Source organism: Plecotus auritus (assembly GCF_963455305.1).
Source record: "Plecotus auritus genome assembly, chromosome: 1".
In the NCBI taxonomy this organism is placed as follows: Eukaryota; Metazoa; Chordata; class Mammalia; order Chiroptera; family Vespertilionidae; genus Plecotus; species Plecotus auritus.
In genome coordinates this window covers 3,842,430-3,861,939 of record NC_137770.1, presented here as the reverse complement: position 1 = coordinate 3,861,939, position 19,510 = coordinate 3,842,430, and the positions used below count along the sequence as shown (strand labels likewise).

Sequence of the window (19,510 nt, the reverse complement as noted above, 5' to 3'; positions counted from 1 at the left end):
GAGTAACACAGCCCTGGAGTAGCACAGCCCTGGAGTAGCACCCAGCCCTGGAGTAGCACAGCCCTGGAGTAACACAGCCCGGGAGTAGCACCCAGCCCTGGAGTAGCACAGCCCTGGAGTAGCACAGCTCTGGAGTAGCACAGCCCTGGAGTAGCACAGCCCTGGAGTAACACAGCCCTGGAGTAGCACAGCCCTGGAGTAGCACAGCTCTGGAGTAACACAGCCCTGGAGTAACACAGCCCTGGAGTAGCACAGCCCTGGAGTAGCACAGCCCTGGAGTAACACAGCCCTGGAGTAGCACAGCCCTGGAGTAACACAGCCCTGGAGTAGCACAGCCCTGGAGTAACACCCAGCCCTGGAGTAACACCCAGCCCTGGAGTAGCACCCAGCCCTGGAGTAGCACCCAGCCCTGGAGTAGCGGCAGCCACTGAAGCTGATAACCGACACCTGGCACTGGGAAGCGAGGTGGCTTTCTGGGGTGTTTCTCTTCCTTTGGTTTCCCTCCCACGTGCTGCGTGTGCAGTGAGGGGTGCCTTTCTTCTCTTAGGACCATGATACAGTAGATGAGGGCGGCAGCACAAGCCCTGAGCCCTGACTCCCGGCCAGAGACGCGACATCAGACCAGAAAGCATGTGGCGGCCGCTCCAGGCTCCTCGGTGCCCAGGGCGGGGAAGGTAAGGCGGGTCCCGAATGGGCCCAGGACCTCTGGGGGAGGGACATCGCAATTGCATGAGGGGTGAGCCCAGGGAGGTTAGGTCTGGCAGAGCAGGTGGCAGGCCCCAGGGTGGGGCACAGGCCGGGCAGGCCGTAGGCACAGAGGTCCCACCATGAGCCAGGTCAAACCCAGGACCAGGTGGGTCCTGAGCCCAAGCGGGGTGACCACCGCCCCGGAAGGCCAGCAGCAGGCTCCGCGCGGCCAGAGGCCCCCGCCAGGGGCCGCCTCGGCTGTGGCCCCAGCTCACAGGGTGGTCACACTCCACACATCCCGTTGTCACCATTTTACCGACGAGAACACTAAGGCTCAGCGTGGTCTGGTCTCTGCCACTCCGCCTTCCAAACCGCACTGCGCGTGGGGGAGGCAGGCGCTGGGCTGGCCCAGGGGTCCAGGCTCTGCCCGGCCCTGGCCAGTGGCCTGTGCTCACCTCCCTCACCGGGTCCAGGGGGCAGCGACACCCGCCCAGGGTGTGACCCTCAGGGCACTGAGCTGGGACGGGGCGGGCTTGGGCCCAGCCTCCTTCCTGGCGCCCGGGCTGAGGCCCCCGACCCCCGCCCCTGGGCAGAGGGTCCAGGATCAGCAGGTCGGTGGGGGCAGCCGGGACAGGAAGATGGCCCCCGGGGGTGCCAGCGGCTGCCATCCTCACTGTCTCTGTTGCCGTTACTACTGACACGTAGAAACCATTAGGATTCGTCGGGGTTGGTGGGGACAGAGCCTGGGCGGGAGAGGGGGCCCTTCCGGTCACGGACCATGCCTGTGGCAGGCCAACGCCATCTGATCCTGAGCGGGGCATGGGGGGGCGGACACGGGCCCAGGGACCATGCCCCATGTGTCCCCACGGTGGGTCTGGCTACATAAACCCAGAGGAGCTGCAGGGAACCTGTCGGAACAGCCCGTCTCCAGCCTCTGGAGGAGGGGTCCTCAAACTACGGCCCGCGGGCCACAGGCGGCCCGCCGAGGACATGGATCCGGCCCGCCGGGTGCCGCTGCCTGTCCTGCTTAGCAGCCGATGCGTCCCGAGCCCGCAGTGCGCATAGGAATTTGTTCATAGTTGTTTTTTAAACTATAGTCCGGCCCTCCAACGGTCTGAGGGACAGTGAACTGGCCCCCTGTTTGAAAAGTTTGAGGACCCCTGTTCTGGAGGCTGGGGAGGGACCCCATGACCGCCTGCTTCCCTCTGCTTCCCGCCTCCCCCAGGAGGGCGACAGGAAGTGCCCCCCCTCCATCCTGAGAGGAAGCTCGCTGCCGGAGGGCCGAGGCCGCAGGGCGGAGCCACAGAGGGCTGCGAGGCGCGTGCGGTTCCACGAGCCCTTGGAGGTGGCCGTCCACTGTAAGGGGGTGCGGGGTGTGGGGTGCGGGGTGTGGGGGATGGGGTGTGGGGTGCGGGGCATGGGGCGTGGGGTGTGGGGTGTGGGGGACGGGGTGCGGGATGTGGGGGACGGGGTGTGGGGCACGGGGTGCGGGGCATGGGGATGTGGGGCGCGGGGGTGGGGCGCGGGGTGTGGGGCACAGGGTGTGGGGGACGGGGTGTGGGGCGTGGGGCACGGGGCGTGGGGCGTGGGGCGCGGGGCCAGTGGCCGGGGCTCCGTGGGGACCTCCGCTCAGGGCCTCACACTGTCGGGCTGGTCCCCTCTGCGGCTCGGGCCCTGCCCCAGGCCCACGGGGGTGCAGAGCGGACTGTGGTGCAGAGCTCAGTGCAGCCCGCTCTAGGCTGGCGGCCGAGCTCAGACGCGGACCCTTTCCTATCGCCCTCCCCTGAGGGGCCTGGCAGCCCGGCACCCTCCCTCTGGACTGGCTCGGTGTCGCCGGGGGCCCCTCGTCACCTGCAGGACCCCTTCCCCTCTGACTCACTCTGCTGCTTAGAAATGCGTGGCAGCCCCTCCACTGAGCAGAGGGGACCCCGCAAAGGCAAGGGCCCTGGGGAGTGAGAATCATGGGGTCACCTTAGATTCTGCCCACCACAGCCCCCCAAGAACAGGGCATCCTGGGTTCCTCCAGTTGTGCACAAGAAAACGAAAGCCGGGGTCTGGGCCAGAGTTGGTGGGAGGGGGTGGGGGTCCTACCCGGCCCTCCCCAGGTGCCCACCCCCGCCACCCGGGGCCCAGGCTGCCTGCGGGGTCACCACGCCCCAACGCCACAGGCTCTGAGAGCAGTACCCACCGTCCTGGGGCCCCACATTCTGGCCCGAACTGGGAGCAGGGAGGCTGGGCAGACGCGGTGGTGCCGGGCAGCTGGCCGGTGGGGGGTGGGATGGTCACTTGGGTCCTTTGGGTGGGCAGAGTGAGGCGAGAAGCCCTGGGTGCGTGCAGGCTCACATGCCCCAGCCCACCCTCGGCTCTCCTCCCCAGACATCGCCAGCAGGGAGAACGTGCCCACCACCAAGGGTGAGTTCTGATCCCCCCTCCCCAGGGGTCCCCAGCACCCCCCACACAGTGTCCAGGGACACCCCCCGGAGGCCGGGCAGGGAGGGGGGCCCTCCGCACCCACGGGACCCCACCCCCATGGGCAGCCACCGTGCCAGCCCCGCCCTCTCCGCGCCTCCCGCCAGCCCCCAGGGAGGATGGAGTCCCGGACCCCGGGGGTTGGGGGATGCGGAAGGGGCTCACCCGCCACCTCCCTCGTCCCCAGCGCCCCGCCGGCTCCGGCCCCGGCCCCAGCCCCGGCCCCGCGGCGGCTCCACGCTCCTGCGGCTGGGCCTGTGCGCGCTGCTGGTGCTGCTGCTGGGCCTGTACTGCGGCCGGACCAAACCCCTGGCGCTGGCCCTGCAGGACCTGCGGGCCCGGCTGCTCGCCCTCGCCCTGCGCCTGCGGCAGGCGCTCCTCACCGGCTGGCACTGCCTCCTGCAGCTCTGACGCCCCGCGGCCCGGCGGCCGGGCAGAGGCCCACGGAGGGCCTGGAGCAGCGAACGGTGAACCTGGGACTAAGGGGGCTGCAGGGGGGGCGGGTCACAGCCCCTCCTGGGTCACGGCCCCTCCTGGGTCATGGCCCCTCCTGGGTCACGGCCCCTCCTGGGTCACGGCCCGGGGTCCACTGGGAGGTCTGTTAGGAAAAGCACCCGCTACTAAAACCGGGACCACACGCCCGGCCCCAGGCTAGCCCCCTCGCCCCTCCCTGGTCCCCGGAGGGGGCTGGGTGTGGCTCCTGGAGGCCGGGACGCTGCCCTGTACCTGGGCCCCTGGAGAAGGGGGAACGGCCAGCAGCCACTTAGGGCCTCAGGGCCGGGGCCTGGACACCCTCAGGAGAGCTGGGTCCGTGGTCAGGGTGGGGCAGTCCCTCCTCAGCTCCTGCCCGGCCATCACTGCGTGGTGTGGGGCTGGGGACGCCACAGGCCAGGACCCCCACCGCCTTCAGACACGTCCCACCCCAGCTGGGGACCGCGTGGGCCCCAGGACGTGTGTGGACGCCGACCAACCGAGGGGAGCCATTTTGTGACAAGCTCCGGGGCCCTCGGACCTGCCTGGAGGGGGAGGCCCAGCAAAGCAGGACGGCCCGTGGTCAGACACCAGGAGGGACAGACGGATGTCTGGGCTCTGTGCCCGCTGCCCCGCGGGTCACCCTGTGAGCACCTGTCCCGCCTCGCACGCGGGGACACTGACTGACCATTGGAACGCACCGCGGCCCTTTCCCCTGCGGCTCACCCGGAGGGGACCCGGGGCCCATCGGCCACAGAACTCACGTCAGGGCTGAAGCCCGGGGGGGACCCTGGGAGGCCCAGCAGAGAGGGGCCTTGTCCCAGCAGAGAGCCGGCCTGGTCCTTGGGGACCCTCAGCATCATAGTCCCCTGACCACGCACCCGCCCAGCCCCCAGGACGCCGCCTCGTCCCACTGCACCCCCGGGAGAGGATGGACAGGTTGTCGCCCCATCTTCCAGACGGGCAAACTGAGGCTCGCAGCCAGCCCAGGCTCAGCCCGTGCAGCCCGCCTGTCTGGGGCCGCACCTGCAGGGAGTGGGAGGTGGCGGTCCTCTCCGCCGAGGGCTGGTCACCACGGAGGCCACCGATGACCTGATGGCTCTGCAGGGCACAGACGGTGCCCACGGTGGACACGGTCAGCCTGAGACACAAACACGCCGTCCGTGCTCACCCCAGAAGCCCGGGGGGCACCATGGGAGGGAGCCACCCGGAGCGGGCAGCCGGGGGAGGGGCGAGGGGAGAACTCCCGGAGCCCCATGAAGGCGGTCTTCCCTTACATGACGAAGGCGGTCTTCCCTTACATGATGAAGGCTGTCTCTCCCCCCTTACATGACGAAGGCGGTCTTCCCTTACATGACGAAGGCGGTCTTCCCTTACATGATGAAGGCTGTCTCTCCCCCCTTACATGACGAAGGCGGTCTTCCCTTACATGACAAAGGCGGTCTTCCCTTACATGATGAAGGCGGTCTTCCCTTACATGACAAGCAAGTGGATGAAACGCTGAAACCCACCCACATCGGAGGGGCCGGGACTTGTTTTTATTGTGACTTTGAGAAATAAATACATTTCAGTTGAAGAATCTTTACTCTCGAGGTTAGCCAGAAGTAGAATTAAACCACGGATGTCCGTCATCAAACAGCAAGGAGAAGCGATGGGTGGCCCCACGTCGGAGCCCGGGGACCCCCCTGCCCGTCCCGTCCCACCCGGGGGGGGGGCCTCCCTGCCCGAGGCGAGGGCACCCGCTCCTGTCCAGCCCCCGCTCCCGGGCCGGCTCCCCTTCCAGGAGGTGCGGGTGCAGCCGGCCGGAGACGGGGCCTGCAGGGCGTGGACGCAGAGCTCTGCGGGCTGATCGAGGGGCCGCCCCAGACCGGCTCCAGGACCCACAGGGCACCCCGAAGCCTGGGCGGACCCTCGGGCTCCCCCTTCCCGCCCAGCTGGCCGCTGCCTGGATGGGGTGCAGGCAGAGCCACCCCGCCCCTGCCGGGGACAGACGAGGGGCCCGCAGGGGCGGGGAAGGGTCCCCATGGCCAATGCGCCAGGACTGCCAGGCTGGGCCAGGGCCAGGCCAGATCCGCTCGGGGTTCTCAGGTTCCGTCCAACACCTCTCCCAGGCCCGCTGCTCTGCCTGGAACCCCAGCAGGCTCTGCCCCCGGGACGCTCTGGCACCTGGCCCCGCCCCCCAGGACACCAGCCAGCACAGCAGCATCAGGACAGTAACCTGCCCCTCACTTCCCTGGCCCCGTCTGCCCCGCGCAGCCTCTCCAGCCCTCGCCCCAGGCCCGGGCCCACGGCTCTGCAGGCCAGTCCTGGCAGCGAGGGCGGGAGGGGGAGCGGGCCTTCCTTCCCGGGGGAGGGGAGCAGCAGGAAGCAAGCTTGCAGCATGGGGGCAGCTGAGGCTTAGAGCTCGGGAGTGGGGTGCTCTTACCCCTCGGGTGCCCCCCTGGGCCGGCACGGAGGAGGGCGAACAGTTGGGAAGCCAGGAGCCCCTGGGGGAGTTGCTCCACATAGGCTGTGTGGGCGGACAGGAAGGCAGCCCCCGCTGCAGGGGCACGGAGCTCCGCAGTGGGTGGGGGTGCAGGGAGCTGCCCAGCGCACCCCATGTCCAAACCTGCTCTGGTCTTGGCCACCCTGTCCCGAGCATGCTCACATACGCACACACACCCTCATACTGTGCACACGCATGCTCACACACACACTGTGCGCACTCACACTGCACACACTCCACAGTAGTGTATGGCACACTCTCATGCACGCACACTCACACGTGCACACACTCATGTCATATGTGCACTAATATCACATGCATGCACACGCAGACATGTGTAGCGGCACCTGGCCCCTCCGTCCTCCAGCACAGGCCCAGCCCACGTGCAGTGAGACAAACGCTGGGGCTCAGCCACAGGGCTCCCCCACTCAACCCGGCACTGTGGCCACCCCGGGCCATCACCTGAGCCCAGGACACACGCCTGTCCCTGCACTTTCAAAGCCGAGACCCGGCCTGGACCCCCAGGGGCCCCGGAGCAGGAACAGAGGGGACACAGCCCTCGAGGGCCGCCCAGGGCCAGCGGGTGGGGCCCCCTGTGAGCTCCTTCCTGCACTCGCCCTGCTCCAGGTCACGGGGTTCCTGTCCCACACGCCACTCAGGAGCCATTGGCAAGGGCGTCGTGTGGGCGTCTAGGCTGGTGGGGTCACTCGGGGGCTGCCACGAAGCAAGCATCACACCTCGACGGGGACAGGGCCTGCGCCTGAGGGTCAAGGGGTCTGAGAAGGTGGGCGCTCCCCCGGCCTCGCCAGCCAGGTCTCCCTGGGTGGGTCCTCGAAGCCCCAGGCCCTCGGTGCTGCCCCCGTAGAGGGCCAGCCCCCACCCCGTCACAGTCAGTGGGAGTCAGGGCGCTGGGGGGAGCAGGGTCACTCATGACGCACGGTGCCAAGGGGAGACATGCAAGGCTGCGCAGCCGGGGTGGGGCCCAGGCAGACCCACCAGCCGCTGCTCCCCCGGGACAGGGCATGCACCCCAGGCAGCGGGGGCGCTGGGGGTGCTGGGGGCGCCCCCCCCACCGAGGACGCCTAGATGACGGCGCTCTTCTCCTCCTGCGCGAGGGTGCGGGCGCCCGGCCGGGCCAGCAGCAGCTCCTTCTCGTGGACCAGGCTGTCGAGCAGGTCCTCCTGGCGGTAGTTGTGGTAGACTTTGACGAAGGCCAGGACGGTGATGGCCAGCCAGGCCAGCCACGAGGCCCAGAGGCCGAACTGCAGAGGCGGAGGCAGCGTCAGGGGGCCGGCCCCCACCGCCTGGCACCCACCCCGGCCCCTGGGAGAGGGACGGACCTGCTGGGAAGGGAACAGGGACACGTTGGGGTGAGGACAGGGACAAGCTCGGGGCGGGGGGGGCAGCCTTTTGCGTCCTTCCTTCCTCACGACCATCAGTCTCCAGCCCCACGCGGGGCAGGCGCTGTGGGAGCCGCCCTCACCCCCAGGCTGGCGGGCCCCCCGGTCCCTCAGGCGGGCAGGGGCCGGACAGCCTGTCTCCTCCCAGGACAGCTGGTCCCTCACGAAGCTCCTGCTGTTGCCACAACAAACACCTTCCTCTGCGGTTCCCGAGCCGTTGAAAGAAGCCACGGGCTCAGCCAGGCCTGAGCGTGCTCACAGCACCTCATTCGAGGGGTCTGTCGTCAGAACCCCCTCCCCCCTCCCTAATCTGCGTGCCGAGAACTAGGCTGAAGCTTTCTCCGGCCGGTTCAGCTCCTCTCGGCAAAGAACCTTGACCTCCGATGTCCAGACCCCCACGGGGCCCTCCCCCAAGAGAGTCCTCAGATGGGCCACTGGCCACCGCCGATCTGTGCGGCCAGCCTGGGTCCAAAGGGGACCCGGATGCTGGGGAGCCCTGCTCGGTGCTAGAAGGAGCCGCCCCCACCCTGGAGACCCTCGTCAGGGTCATCAGTGCCCTCGGCTGGGACGGATGCACGTAGTGAGGGGTGGGCCATCACTGCCCACCACCATGTCCCCAGATGCCTGTGTTCCAGCAAATGCAGGCCCCAGAACCCACCATGGCCTCAGGTGGGCAGGGCTGGCCTCCCCTTCTGCCTGGAAGCCCCACCCACTTCGAAGCCCAGCCCACCTGGAGGCCCCGCCCACCTGGAGGCTCCACCCACCTGGAGGCCCCGCCTGCCCGTCTGGAAGCTCTGCCCACCTGGAAGCCCTGTCTGTGGGGAGCCCCGCCTGCCCAGAAGCCCCGCCTACCTGGAGGCCCCACCTACCTGGAGGCCCCGCCTGCCCGTCTGGAAGCTCTGCCCACCTGGAAGCCCTGTCTGTGGGGAGCCCCGCCTGCCCAGAAGCCCCGCCCACCTGGAGGCCCCGCCTACCTGGGCAATGGCAAACTGGTCATAGAAGGCAGAGTTGTCCACGTTGAGCTCCAAGTCGATGTCCTGGAGTTCTTCACAGCTGAAATGGCACCACACGGGGACGGTGACTGCCAGCCACCGAGCCCAGAAGGCAGCAGCATCGCCCCGCAGGGCAGGGGGCTGCCTCAGGGGCACCCAGGGCCCTCACACCTCCTCTGCAGCAGGGACCTGCAGGCCCGCCCCCGCCTGGCCCTGGACCGTGGGCGACACCGCCAGCCTCTGCGGTCCGGGGAACTGCCCCTGCCCCACTGCCTGCGAACACGGGGACCAGCAGGATCAACCACAGGCCTACGTGACGGCCACCAACCCGCAGGTGGGCCGGCGGGGCCGGCTGGGCCTCAGAGCCGGAGTGAGCGAGGCGGGGGCTCCAGGGGTCCGTGGCCTCCGGAGACGTCAGGACACGTGACCGGAGCATGAAACCTGCGAGGGAGGCCAGAGGCCCAGGCTCGCCCTGGAGGGGGCGGGGGGGAGGGCTGGAAGTGGTGTTTGTGAGGGAAGAGCGAGCCCCAGGGACCCCACCCGTCGGGCCTTGGCCTCAGCTGCGTGGACACACCCAGCTGCTGGACCTGGAGCCACCCCATCCGGTCAGTCCCCCCCACGGGGAGCTCCGAGCCGCCCCAGGTGGGGGCCCTGCTCTGAGTGGCCTGCAGGCTCCCCCCCAGGCGGGGGCATGGACCCCGGGGCCGGTCCTGCGAGGAGGGGCGGTGTGCGCAGGGCGGGCCGGGTGAGCACAGCCGGGAGCTCGGGCGGCCGGGCACCTGTGGGGCACCGAGCCCTTCTCGGTGACGGCGTCGCACCACATGGTGAAACCCACGCTCACGATGGTGCTGGCGATGAAGACGAGGAAGACGATGAAGGCGCTGACCAGCAGGTTCAGGAAGGCGTAGAGGAAGGAGCTGCAGGAGGGACAGAAGCGGGGTCACTGCACCCCCAGGTTCCGCCACCGCCACCGGGGCGGCCACACTGGGAGGGCACCCCCACCCTCAGGTTTCCAGTTGGGCCGCGTGGGGGTCCAGGGGCCACCTCCCTCACCAACAGGCCCCGGTGCTGGCCCCGGGCCGCCATCCTGTCCGCCCAGCGCCCAGGACTGGGAGCCTCGGTCCCCCGTCTCCCAGAAGGGCAGGGCCAGCCCTCAGCCCAGGCCCATGGGCCAGCAGCACGGGTGCCGGGAGACGGGACACCCTTCCAGGCCCAGACCCGCGTGGCCCCCAGTGCCGGCGGCGGGACCGCGTCGGAGGCGTGCCCAGGGCCCTGCTCGGCCGTCTCCACGGAAACCTGGAGGCTGACCTGCGCTCAGGTGGGCGACAGATCCAGGAGGCGGGGCCCTGAGGACGGGTCTCGCTCAGGGCGTGGCACTGCCCGAGGGGCAAGGGCCTCCCCGGGTCCCCCCGCCCCCCCGAACACGGCCCCCGCCCCAGGATGCGGTCACGGGCACCGACGGCCAGGGCAGCGGCGGGGACGGGCGCCCGCACACACAGGGTTAACGCCGTCTTTCTCCCGAAGCCTCTCCGGGTGCCCTGCCTGGATGTGCTGTCTCCATGGTGACGGCTTCCCGGGAAGCCCTGGGAGGCCGTGGCAGGCAGATGGGTCGTTTTAACCCGGCGCTCCCCAGCCGTCAATCACAACCACTGCCACCTGGACGCTCTCGGGGCTCCGCTCAGCACAGCCGCCCAGGCCCCCTGGCCCGCCCCCCCTTCGGGCCGTCCATCTGCCCCGGAACAGCACAGAGCGCCGGAAGCCACAGGTGCCAGATCCACACGCCGATTCCTCCGGTCACAGCCAGGGTGCCCCCTGCAGAAGCTGCCCCTGCAGTCCTGGGCACGAGCTGCCAGGCCCCACGCGGACAGGCACAGCCTCCAGGAGGTGGCGGCTGGCACCACGCACACCGCCTGCCCCCCCCACAAGTTCAGGACCTGGCCAGGGGCCCCGCCTTGGCCCAGAGGGTGGGTTCTGCCCTGGGTCTCGGGGGGGGGGGGCCCGGGTTGTCCGTGAGGCTGCCCTCGGGAGAATGGCGTGCGCACTGACCCTGACTCTCGGACCTGAGTGTGGCGGGCAGCGGTGCTGGGTGGGCCAGACATGCCAGGCTGCCGACGGCCCCGAGACCGTGCCCGTCCCATGAGCTCACTCTGACGGCCCCTCCGGCCGCCTGGCTCTCCCGCGCTCCCTGCTGGCCCGGCTCTTGCCGCCTGGTCAAGCGTAGGTTAAGCAGCCGTGGGGCAGGAACGGGCTTCTCTGTTTGACCGGCCTGCCTGTGGCTGGACGAAGCCGACCCCCCTTCCCGGGGGCGCAGGGCTGGCGCACACAGCAAGCCTGGAGGCTCGGCCCGAGCCGGCTGGTAAGTCTGGCGACATCGGGCCGGGGCATGGCGGGGAGCAGCAGGTCTCAGACGCAGGCAGCTCTGTCGTTCCCTCGACAGACACTAACTCGGTGACTCCAGGGGCTCGGTCCTGTGCTCGGCCCGGAGCACACGGAAATGAGCAACAACGCCCACCCGGGGTCGGCCTAGCCCAGGGCCCCTCAGAGGGGCAGCCGCAGCCTGGACGCCAGGAGAGCCCCACCGGGTCCCACGTCCCGAACTAAGAGGGAGAGCTGGCTCGTGGCGCTGCCACACGACGCACTGCCTGCCAACTGGACCGCGGTGGGCGACGTGGGGCAGGCGGCCGCACGGTCCCGTGGCCTCGGACAACACCTCCTGATGGCCGAGGAGGACGCTGCACAGATGTCTCTGGAGAAGAGAGAGCAGCCAGCCTTGACTGCCACGCTCGAGGCCTGGACAGAGGTCACAGGGGGGACAGGAGAGCCCCCAGGACTGACACAAAGGGACGGAAGACCCAAAACATTCCTCCCCCCCCCGGGCCACATCCCGGAGGACGAGCGCCCGGGGCCTGGACGGATGAGCTCAGCGACAGGGCGCGGGGGGCACAGGCCCCCACTTTCCGTCTTCATCATGGGGGTGGGGATGGCGGCTGCACAGAGCCAACCGGCCCCTTTCTACAAGATGACAAGGACGGCCCGGCCGGCGGCTCAGGGGTTGAGCATCGACCTAGGAACCAGGAGGTCACAGTTCATTCCTGGTCAGGGCACAGGCCCGGGTCGCAGGCTCGATTGCCAGTGTGGGGCGTGCAGGAGGCAGCCGATCCATGATTCTCTCTCATCACGGATGTTTCTCTCTCTCTCTCTCTCTCTCTCTCTCTCTCTCTCCCTCTCCCTTCCTCTCTGAAATCAATAAAAATATATTTTAAAAAGAAGAAAAAGTATTTTTTAAAAATACGGCAAAAGACGGAGCTGCTGTTCTGAATCCCCCAGGATTGCTGCCGGTTTGCGTGAGGAGGGCAGCCCCCGTGACCCGGACCCCTGTCCACCGGACTCCTCGCTCCCCGCCTGCCCCCAGCCCCGGCCAGTGCCGGCCGGGAATCCCCTCGCTCCGAGCCACACACCGGGGCGCCCCCGGAGAGCTGCTGTGTCCTCGTCAGCTGGACCCTAAATGCCTTGAGGCCACGCGTCTTGTGGGGACACGCTGGAATGATGGGCAGGAGCTGAGGGCCACACGGTGGCCCCCACACAGCCTGTGCCCACCACCCTCAGCTTCAGACTGAAGGGGCCTCAACCCGCCCACCCTGCTGACATCCTCCTCAGACCCCATCTCGTACTCAGAGATGCTCCCCTGCCCCACCTCAGGGGGGCGCCACCTGGGTGACACCTGGGCCTGGTGGTAAGGGTGCAGGTGACGTCTCAAATGTGTCCCCAGGGCAGGACACCCCCCCCGGGGACTGGCCTGGGCTCACCCTAGGCCGAGCCCCAGCCCCACAGCTCCCGGAGGCCTCCCCAGGCTGACGTGTGACTCCCTGCACACCCCAAACCCAGAACCTTCGTGGCGAGGGCTGAACCGTGTCCCCAACAACATGTGTCCCGTCCTCACCCAGCACCTGCGAATGTGACCTTATTTGGAAGTAGGGTCCTATGGCTGTCATTAAGCTAAAGCTCTCCCAAAGGGGGCATCCTGGGTTTAGGGGGGCTCTAAGCCCAGGGAGGGGCGTCGCTATGAGACCATAGAGACAGAGAGGGAGGCCGCGCGCAGACAGACCCGGGAATGGAGTGAGCAGCCCTAGACCGAGGACCGGCCACCAGGACCGGGAGGTTCTCCCTCTGAGGGAGCCGACCCTGACCCTCGACTGTGGGCTTCCGGCCTCAGGACTGTAAGAGCAGGTGGCCTCTGTCCCGGCCGCCCCGGAACCGGACAGGGGCTGCTAGGATTCCACCCCTCCTCCAGCTGTCCCCCCTCCCCGGGTGAACTGCATCCCACCTGATTCCAGCATAGTGCCGGCAGGAGGCGGCGAGGAGGAGGCTGGAGGTAGGGAGGCAGGGAGGCTGGAGGCTGGAGGTGGGCAGGAAGGGAGGCTGGAGGTGGGCAGGAAGGGAGGCTGGAGGTGGGCAGGAAGGGAGGCTGGAAGGGAGAGGAAGGGGGCTGGAGGTGGGGAGGAAGGGGGGCCGGAGGTGGGGAAGCAGGGGGGCCGGAAGGGGGGAGGAAGGGGGGCCGGAGGTGGGGAGGAAGGGGGGCCGGAGGTGGGGAGGAAGGGGGGCAGGAGGTGGGGAGGAAGGGGGGCTGAAGGCGAGGAGGAAGGAGGGCTGGAGGTGGGGAGGAAGGGGGACTGGAGGCGGGGAGGAAGGGGGGCTGGAGGTGGGAAGGAAGGGGGGCTGGAGGTGGGAAGGAAGGGGGGCTGGAGATGGGGAGGAAGGGGAGCCGGAGGCGGGAGGAAGGGGGGCTGGAGGTGGGGAGGAGGAGGCTGGAGGTTGGGGAGAAGGGGGGCTGGAGGTGGGGAAGAAGGGGGGCTGGAGGTGGGGAGGAAGGGGGACTTGTGGGGACAAAGCAGGGCCCTCGCACACCTGTCCCCGCCCTCGCATCCCCAAGCCAAGGCCTCCAGGGCTTTCCCTCCAGACCCCCTTCCGCCAGCAGCCTTCCCAGGGCACAGGGGATGAGGGGAGGGCTCCCAAGTCGCCAAGTCGCAGCGCTTGGCCTGGTCCCAGAGCGCAGGCCCCAGACCAGGGCGTGGCGCTGTCCGCGGTGCTGACGGGTGCGCCCTGGCTGCCCCAGCACGGGAGGCCCAGGTCAGCGAGGGAAGACGGTGCTACACCTACAGCCACGGGGGGGGGGGGGGGTGGTAAAGACCCGGAAGCCGCAGGTGAGGCACCTTTGGGGAGGGACGCACTCGCTTCCTAGGAGGACGGGTGAGCAGCGTCGCGGCCTTGGGTTCTGCGTGTAGACAAAGGGCAGTGCGCGTGGAAGTGCTGAGGGCCCAGCCCTGACTTGGTCGGGCCTCCGAGCGCCCGGGGCTCGGGGCGGGGGGGGGGCGCCGCGCCCGGAGCGAGGGCTGTGTCCGGGGGGCCGCGCGGCCGCCAGGCCCCCACTTACCCCTCGTGGCCCTTGCAGAGGAAGAAGAGCGCGCGCCAGGCGAGCGCGGCGGCGAGCAGCAGCGAGAGGAGGCTGGCGAGCAGGCCGAAGCGGCAGGCGGCCGGCGGGCCCCACTCCTGCACCGTGAAGCGCTCGCGCGCCTGCACCGTCAGGTTGGCGCTGAGCCACAGGCCCTCGGTGAAGAGCAGGCAGCGGCCGCGGAAGTCGTGGCCGTTCTCCGACAGCGGCACCACCGCCACGAAGCTGAACAGGAAGGCCAGGAGGTAGCAGGCGCACTGCGCGAGGAGGAACTGGTTGAGCGCCATGGCGAGGCGCGGCCGGTGGGAGCCTGGAACCGGGAGCCGGGAGCGGGGCGCGCAGGAGGCTGCGCAGTGGCAGCGCCGCCGGGTCCTGCGCGCCCCGCCCGGGACGCGTGCGCAGCGGCCGAGCGCGGGCCGCGCCTGCGGTCAGCACCACGGACAGCTCCCGGGGCGGACGCGCTGCCCAGGGGACATTGGTGCCTGCAGGCCTCGTGGGAAAGGGCCCATAGGCGATGCGGAGCAGAGACTGCCCCGAGAGGGAATGTTGGTTAGGTTGGCCATCCCACCCCTCAGAGGCCCTGGGAGCCGCCTGTGCGGCCTCACCTCTGCCTCCGCTGGTTCTGTGTCCCCAGCTCCCCATCCGCTTAAGGAAAGGAGGCTGGGGCCCGCCGCGTGGCTCCGTGGTTGAGCGTCCACTTATGAACCAGGAGGTCAGGGTTCGGTTCCTGGTCAGGGCACAGGCCCGAGTTGCAGGCTCCATCCCCAGTGTGGGGCACGCAGAAACCAGCCGATCCATGATTCTCTCTCATCATTGATGTTTCTCTGTCTCTCTCCCTCTCCCTTCCTCTCTGAAAGCAATAAAAATATATTTGAAAGAAAGGAAAAGAGAGAAAGAAAGAAAGAGAGAAAGAAAGAAAGAAAGAAAGAAAGAAAGAAAGAAAGAAAGAAGAAGGAAGGAAGGAAGGAAGGAAGGAAGGAAGGAAGGAAGGAAGGAAGAAAGAAAAGAAAAGAAAGAAAGAAAGAAAGAAAGAAAGAAAGAAAGAAAGAAAGAAAGAAAGAAAGAAAGAAAGAAAGAAAGAAAGAAAGAATGCTGGGAGAGAGAGGTTTCGGGGGGGCTGTTCAAGGTGCCACAGTACCTGTGGGAGTGGGGTTTGCAGTCCTGGCTGGCATGATTCTCTGCGGGAGTCCTGGAATGAGAAGGATGGGGCCTGCCCTAGACAGTGTTCTCAGTGGACAGAGCATCGACCTGTGGACAGAAGGGTCCCTGGCTCGATGCCTGTCAAGGGCACGTACCTTGGTTGCAGGCTCCACCCCGGCCCGGGGCCCCTGGTCAGGGCCTGTGCAGGAGGCAACCCATCAATGTGTTTCTCTCACATCGATGTTTCTCTCTGTCTCTCCCTCTTTCTCTAAAAATCAATGGGAAAATATCCTCGGCTGAGGGTTCACAAAAGAGAGAGAGAAGAATGGGCTAGGGCAGTGGTGGGCAAACTCATTCGTCAACACAGCCAAATATCAACAGGACAACGATTGACATCTCTTTGGAGAGCCACATTTTTTAAACTTAAACTTCTTCTAACGCCACTTCTTCAACATAGACTCTCCCAGGCCCCGTGGTATTTTGTGGAAGAGCCACCCTCCAGGGGCCAAAGAGCCACATGTGGCTCGCGAGCCGCGGTTTGCCGACCACGGGGGTAGGGGAACAGAGCAGGGGAGCTGGGATTGGGGGAAGGGCTCAGAGGTCGACACGGGGAGGCACGGGTGGTGGGGCCTGGCGTGCACGGGGGGAGGGGGAGGGGGTCCGAGCCCCCTGTGCCCCTGCAGCACGAGCCCTCGGCAGGGACATCTGTTCCGCCGCCTGACACACGCGTGGCCGGAGCGGGCACTTGTAAGATAAACAGTGGCTGCCCGGCACCTCATCACGCAGCCTTTGCCGAGGCGGGCCTGCGGGCGCATTCGTTAATGGGATTAATGCCTCTCCTAATTCCCTTTAAGGCGAAGTCACACGGAGCCCCATCCCCGGGGCGGGGACGCCGCGCGCGCGGCTCCTTCTAAAAGAAACGGCCGAGCGGTCTGAAGCCGCATCAGCACTTTTGTGGCAAGCAGTGAAACCGGGTTTCTGTTTTATTGCCCACGCGACATATGCTCCTTTTTCAAATCAAGTAATACGCAGCCGTGCGGAATGAAAAGACAAAGTCTTTCTCGTCCCACGCCGCCCCCCGCCCGCCCCTGCCCGGGGCCCCTTTGAACAGTGGCACCGACCCCTCTAGCCACACGTGCACACCCCCACCACTTACATACATGCGTCACGCCACACAGGTGGCGCCTTTTATTCAACAACACGTCACGGACATTGTCATCCCCTGCCTGCGTCCAACTCCATTCTGCTGTCCTCCGTGGCTGCCTGGCACACCTACCGGCCGTGACTGTCCGGCGGCCCCCCTGCGCCTCTCTGAGTAGGGGTGTGGTGTCTCGGCGTTTGCTATGCCCGATGCTCCGGAGTGAACCTGTACGGCTATGCTCGGGCACTGGGCCGCAGTGAACCTGTACGGCTATGCTCGGGCACTGGGGCGGAGTGAACCTGTACGGCTATGCTCGGGCACTGGGGCCGGCATTTCTTCCAAGAGAACTTCTTAGAAGAGAAATCGCGGGGTCATGGGGTAGCGCAATTCAAGGTTAACAGAGACCCAGTCGCCAAACTGGTATCCAAAGGTGTTGTGTAAGCCCCGTGGCCGGCGTGGCTCCGTGGCTGAGCGTGGACCTAGGAACCAGGAGGTCCACGGTTCGATTCCCCGTGGGAGCACAGGCCCGGGTTGCGGGCTCCATCCCCAGTAGGGGGCATGCAGGAGGCAGCCGATCCATGATTCTCTCTCATCATGGATGTCTCTCTCTCTCTCTCTCTCTCTCTCTCTCTCTCTCTCTCTCCCCCCCCCCCCCAGCCTGGCTCTCTGAAATCAATAAAAATACATTTTTTAAAGAAGGAGAAATAAAGATGTTGTACAAGTTTAGCTTCTCTCTGCAAAACGGAGAAGTGGCAGCGGCTTTAACATCGCATCTTCTTACTCGGAGAAAAGTGTCCCGCGGTGTGTACACGTGGGTTTGTTTCCCTCCGCGTCAGGCGGCGTGTCCCCTCCGATGCTTGTCCCCAGCGAGCTGTGCATTCTGTCTGCGGTCACGTTGGAGAGGACACGGCACAGCAGCCCTCTCTTGGGGAAACACGTGGACACCGCCGCGGGGTACCCCAACCCAACCAAAGGGGCGCCGCCTGGGAAACGCAGCCCCACCTCGGGCGGGAATGGATGTCCGTCCCACCGTCGTGCGGAGGCTGGCGGATTTGAGCGTTTGGAGGGTGCTGCCCGTGAGGGCTTGGCCAACACAAAGACGCCTCGACCTCTGAGGAGGAAGGGACCGACGGGGGACCCACAGAATGGAACGGGGAGGTTCGTGAGCGTCCAGTCCAAGCCAAGACTCGCCATTCCCACAGTGGGGTCCCGCTTAACCTCCCATCGTCAGGGAAGGCCCTGCCATGGACATCACTCCAATCCATGAAAAAAGACGGAAAATTCCAAAATCCCTTTTTTAAAAGTTGGCGTTACGTGAATGCCTAAGCCTTATCACAACAGCCCTGGCCGGTGTGGCTCAGTGGATAGAGCGTCAGCCTGCGGACGGAAGGGTCCCGGGTTTGATTCTGGTCAAGGGCATGTACCTTGGTAGCAGGCTCCTCCCCGTCCGGGTCCTGCTCGGCCGATTGGTTTATTTCTCTCACATTGATGTTTCTCTCTGTCTCTCCCTCTCTCTCCTACGCTCCCTAAAAATCAACGGAAAGCCTTAACTGGTTAGGCTCAGTGGATAGAGCACCAGCCTGCGGACTGAAGGGTCCCAGGTTCGATTCCGGTCAAGGGCATGTACCTTGGTTGCGGGCACATCCCCAGTAGGGGGTGTGCAGGAGGCAGCTGATCGATGTTTCTAACTCTCTATCCCTCTCCCTTCCCCTCTGTAAGAAATCAATAAAATATATTTAAAAACAAAACAAAATCAACGGAAAAATATCGTCAGGTGAGGACTAAGCAGAGAGAGACCCCCACAGGCCGTGTTGGGACAGCGCGCCTTCTCTCTCCTTGACGAGGGCAGAGCTCAGGGCTCCGCTGGGACAGCTGCTCCCCCTGTCGCGGGGGGCTGGGGGCTCCGGGTGCCGCTGGCAGCTCCTCGCTCCTGCCAGGACCTGCCCTGCCTCTGGGAACGAAGGTCCCGCATCATTGGTCCGGGTGTAGGCAGACCCCTCTGCCTGCAGCCCGACCCGGGGCGTGGAGGGGGGTGGGGAGCGGCCAGCCCCTGCCCAGTGAGCGAGTGGGAGGGGGAGAGACAGAGCGAGAAACATCGATGTGAGAGAGACACATCGGTTGGTGCCTCCTGCACGCACCGGGACCAGGGCCCAGGCCGGGGAGGAGCCTGCCACCCAGGTGCGTGCCCTTGACCGGAATCGAACCCGGGACCCTTCCGTCCGCAGGCCGACGCTCTGTCCGCTGAGCCCACTGCCGGGCTGTGCACTGGTAATTTAAGAGGTGAAGGGAACAGCTGTCCAGGTGAGGAAGGGAGCCTGGGGGGGGGGGCCCGCACCCAGTCAGAGGGCAGGTGTCCCAGGAAGGGGTGCAAGGCTGAGAGGCAGGAAAGCACCCCCCTGCCCTGCTCCGAGGCGGCTGTGCCTCCTGCGCCCTGAGCTCGCCTGGTTAGTTACCTGCACCCGCTCCCCCGGGGGCCCCTCTGCACCCACTCCCTGTTCTCAGGACGGCGGCCACAGGAGGAGCAGGGAGCGTCCCCGGGGGAGCCGCGAGGGACTCGCACCAGCAGAGCTCACCCTGTGCTGGCACCTCCTGGTTCACCGAAGAATCCTGTCACCCTGTGCTGGCACCTCCTCGTTCACCAGAGAATCCTGTCCCAGGAAACCAGAAGCAGAGCCAGGCCGGTGGCCGGGTAGCTGTACCAGATGAGTGCTGCATGTAAACGAGCCGCTAATTGCTTTTTGCAAACAATATTCATGCAAATGGCCCACACCCTCGGGGCTGCACTCAGCTCAGTGTCACTCCTTCCTTTCATCTCAGAGAGGAGCCGAGCCCCGCCTCCCGCCCCCTGGGGGGCCCCCTCTGCCCCACTCTCCCGGGAGGCAGCAGGCCCTGCGTCCTGCCCTCAGGTCCCCTCTGTCCCCACAGGGAGGCCCAGACCAAGCACCGCCCTGCAGCCGAGGCCCCGCAGCAGCAGCAGCTCTGTCGCACACTCAGCCGCCCGCCCGGGTCGGGACCTTTGGCCCCGCGCTCCTAAGGCAGACAGAGGTTCTCACACAGAAGGGCCACAGCAGGAAGAACCCAGATGAGTGGTTACAGAAAATCAGTCGAGCCCTCACTGGTGTGGCTCAGTGGATAGAGCGTCGGCCTGTGGACCGAAGGGTCCCAGGTTCGATTCGGCCAAGGGCACATGCCTGGGTTGCGGGCTCGATCCCCAGCGGGGGGCGTGCAGGAGGTAGCCAATCCATGATTCTCTTTCATCATGGATGTTTCTATCTC

At 66.7% G+C, this 19,510-nt stretch overlaps 2 protein-coding genes across 2 annotated transcripts; one reads left to right on the top strand and one right to left on the bottom strand.

The window, feature by feature from the left end:
• Positions 1-563: 563 nt before the first annotated feature.
• Positions 564-3,567, top strand: LOC308251202 (nutritionally-regulated adipose and cardiac-enriched protein homolog; the record flags this gene model as incomplete). Its single annotated transcript, XM_080674338.1, has 4 exons — positions 564-674; positions 1,913-2,045; positions 3,064-3,099; positions 3,344-3,567. The coding sequence occupies 4 exons, from the start codon at positions 564-566 to the stop codon at positions 3,565-3,567; spliced, it is 504 nt and encodes a 167-aa protein (XP_080530464.1).
• A 1,553-nt stretch (positions 3,568-5,120) lies between these two features.
• On the bottom strand, positions 5,121-14,322 carry TMEM179 (transmembrane protein 179). Its single transcript, XM_080667714.1, has 4 exons — positions 13,936-14,322; positions 9,284-9,421; positions 8,487-8,565; positions 5,121-7,374 (listed from the first exon to the last, which is right to left on the bottom strand). Exons 1-4 carry the CDS (start codon positions 14,238-14,240, stop codon positions 7,195-7,197), a joined length of 702 nt encoding a protein of 233 aa, XP_080523840.1. The 5' UTR covers positions 14,241-14,322; the 3' UTR covers positions 5,121-7,194.
• Between the last annotated feature and the right edge of the window lie 5,188 nt (positions 14,323-19,510).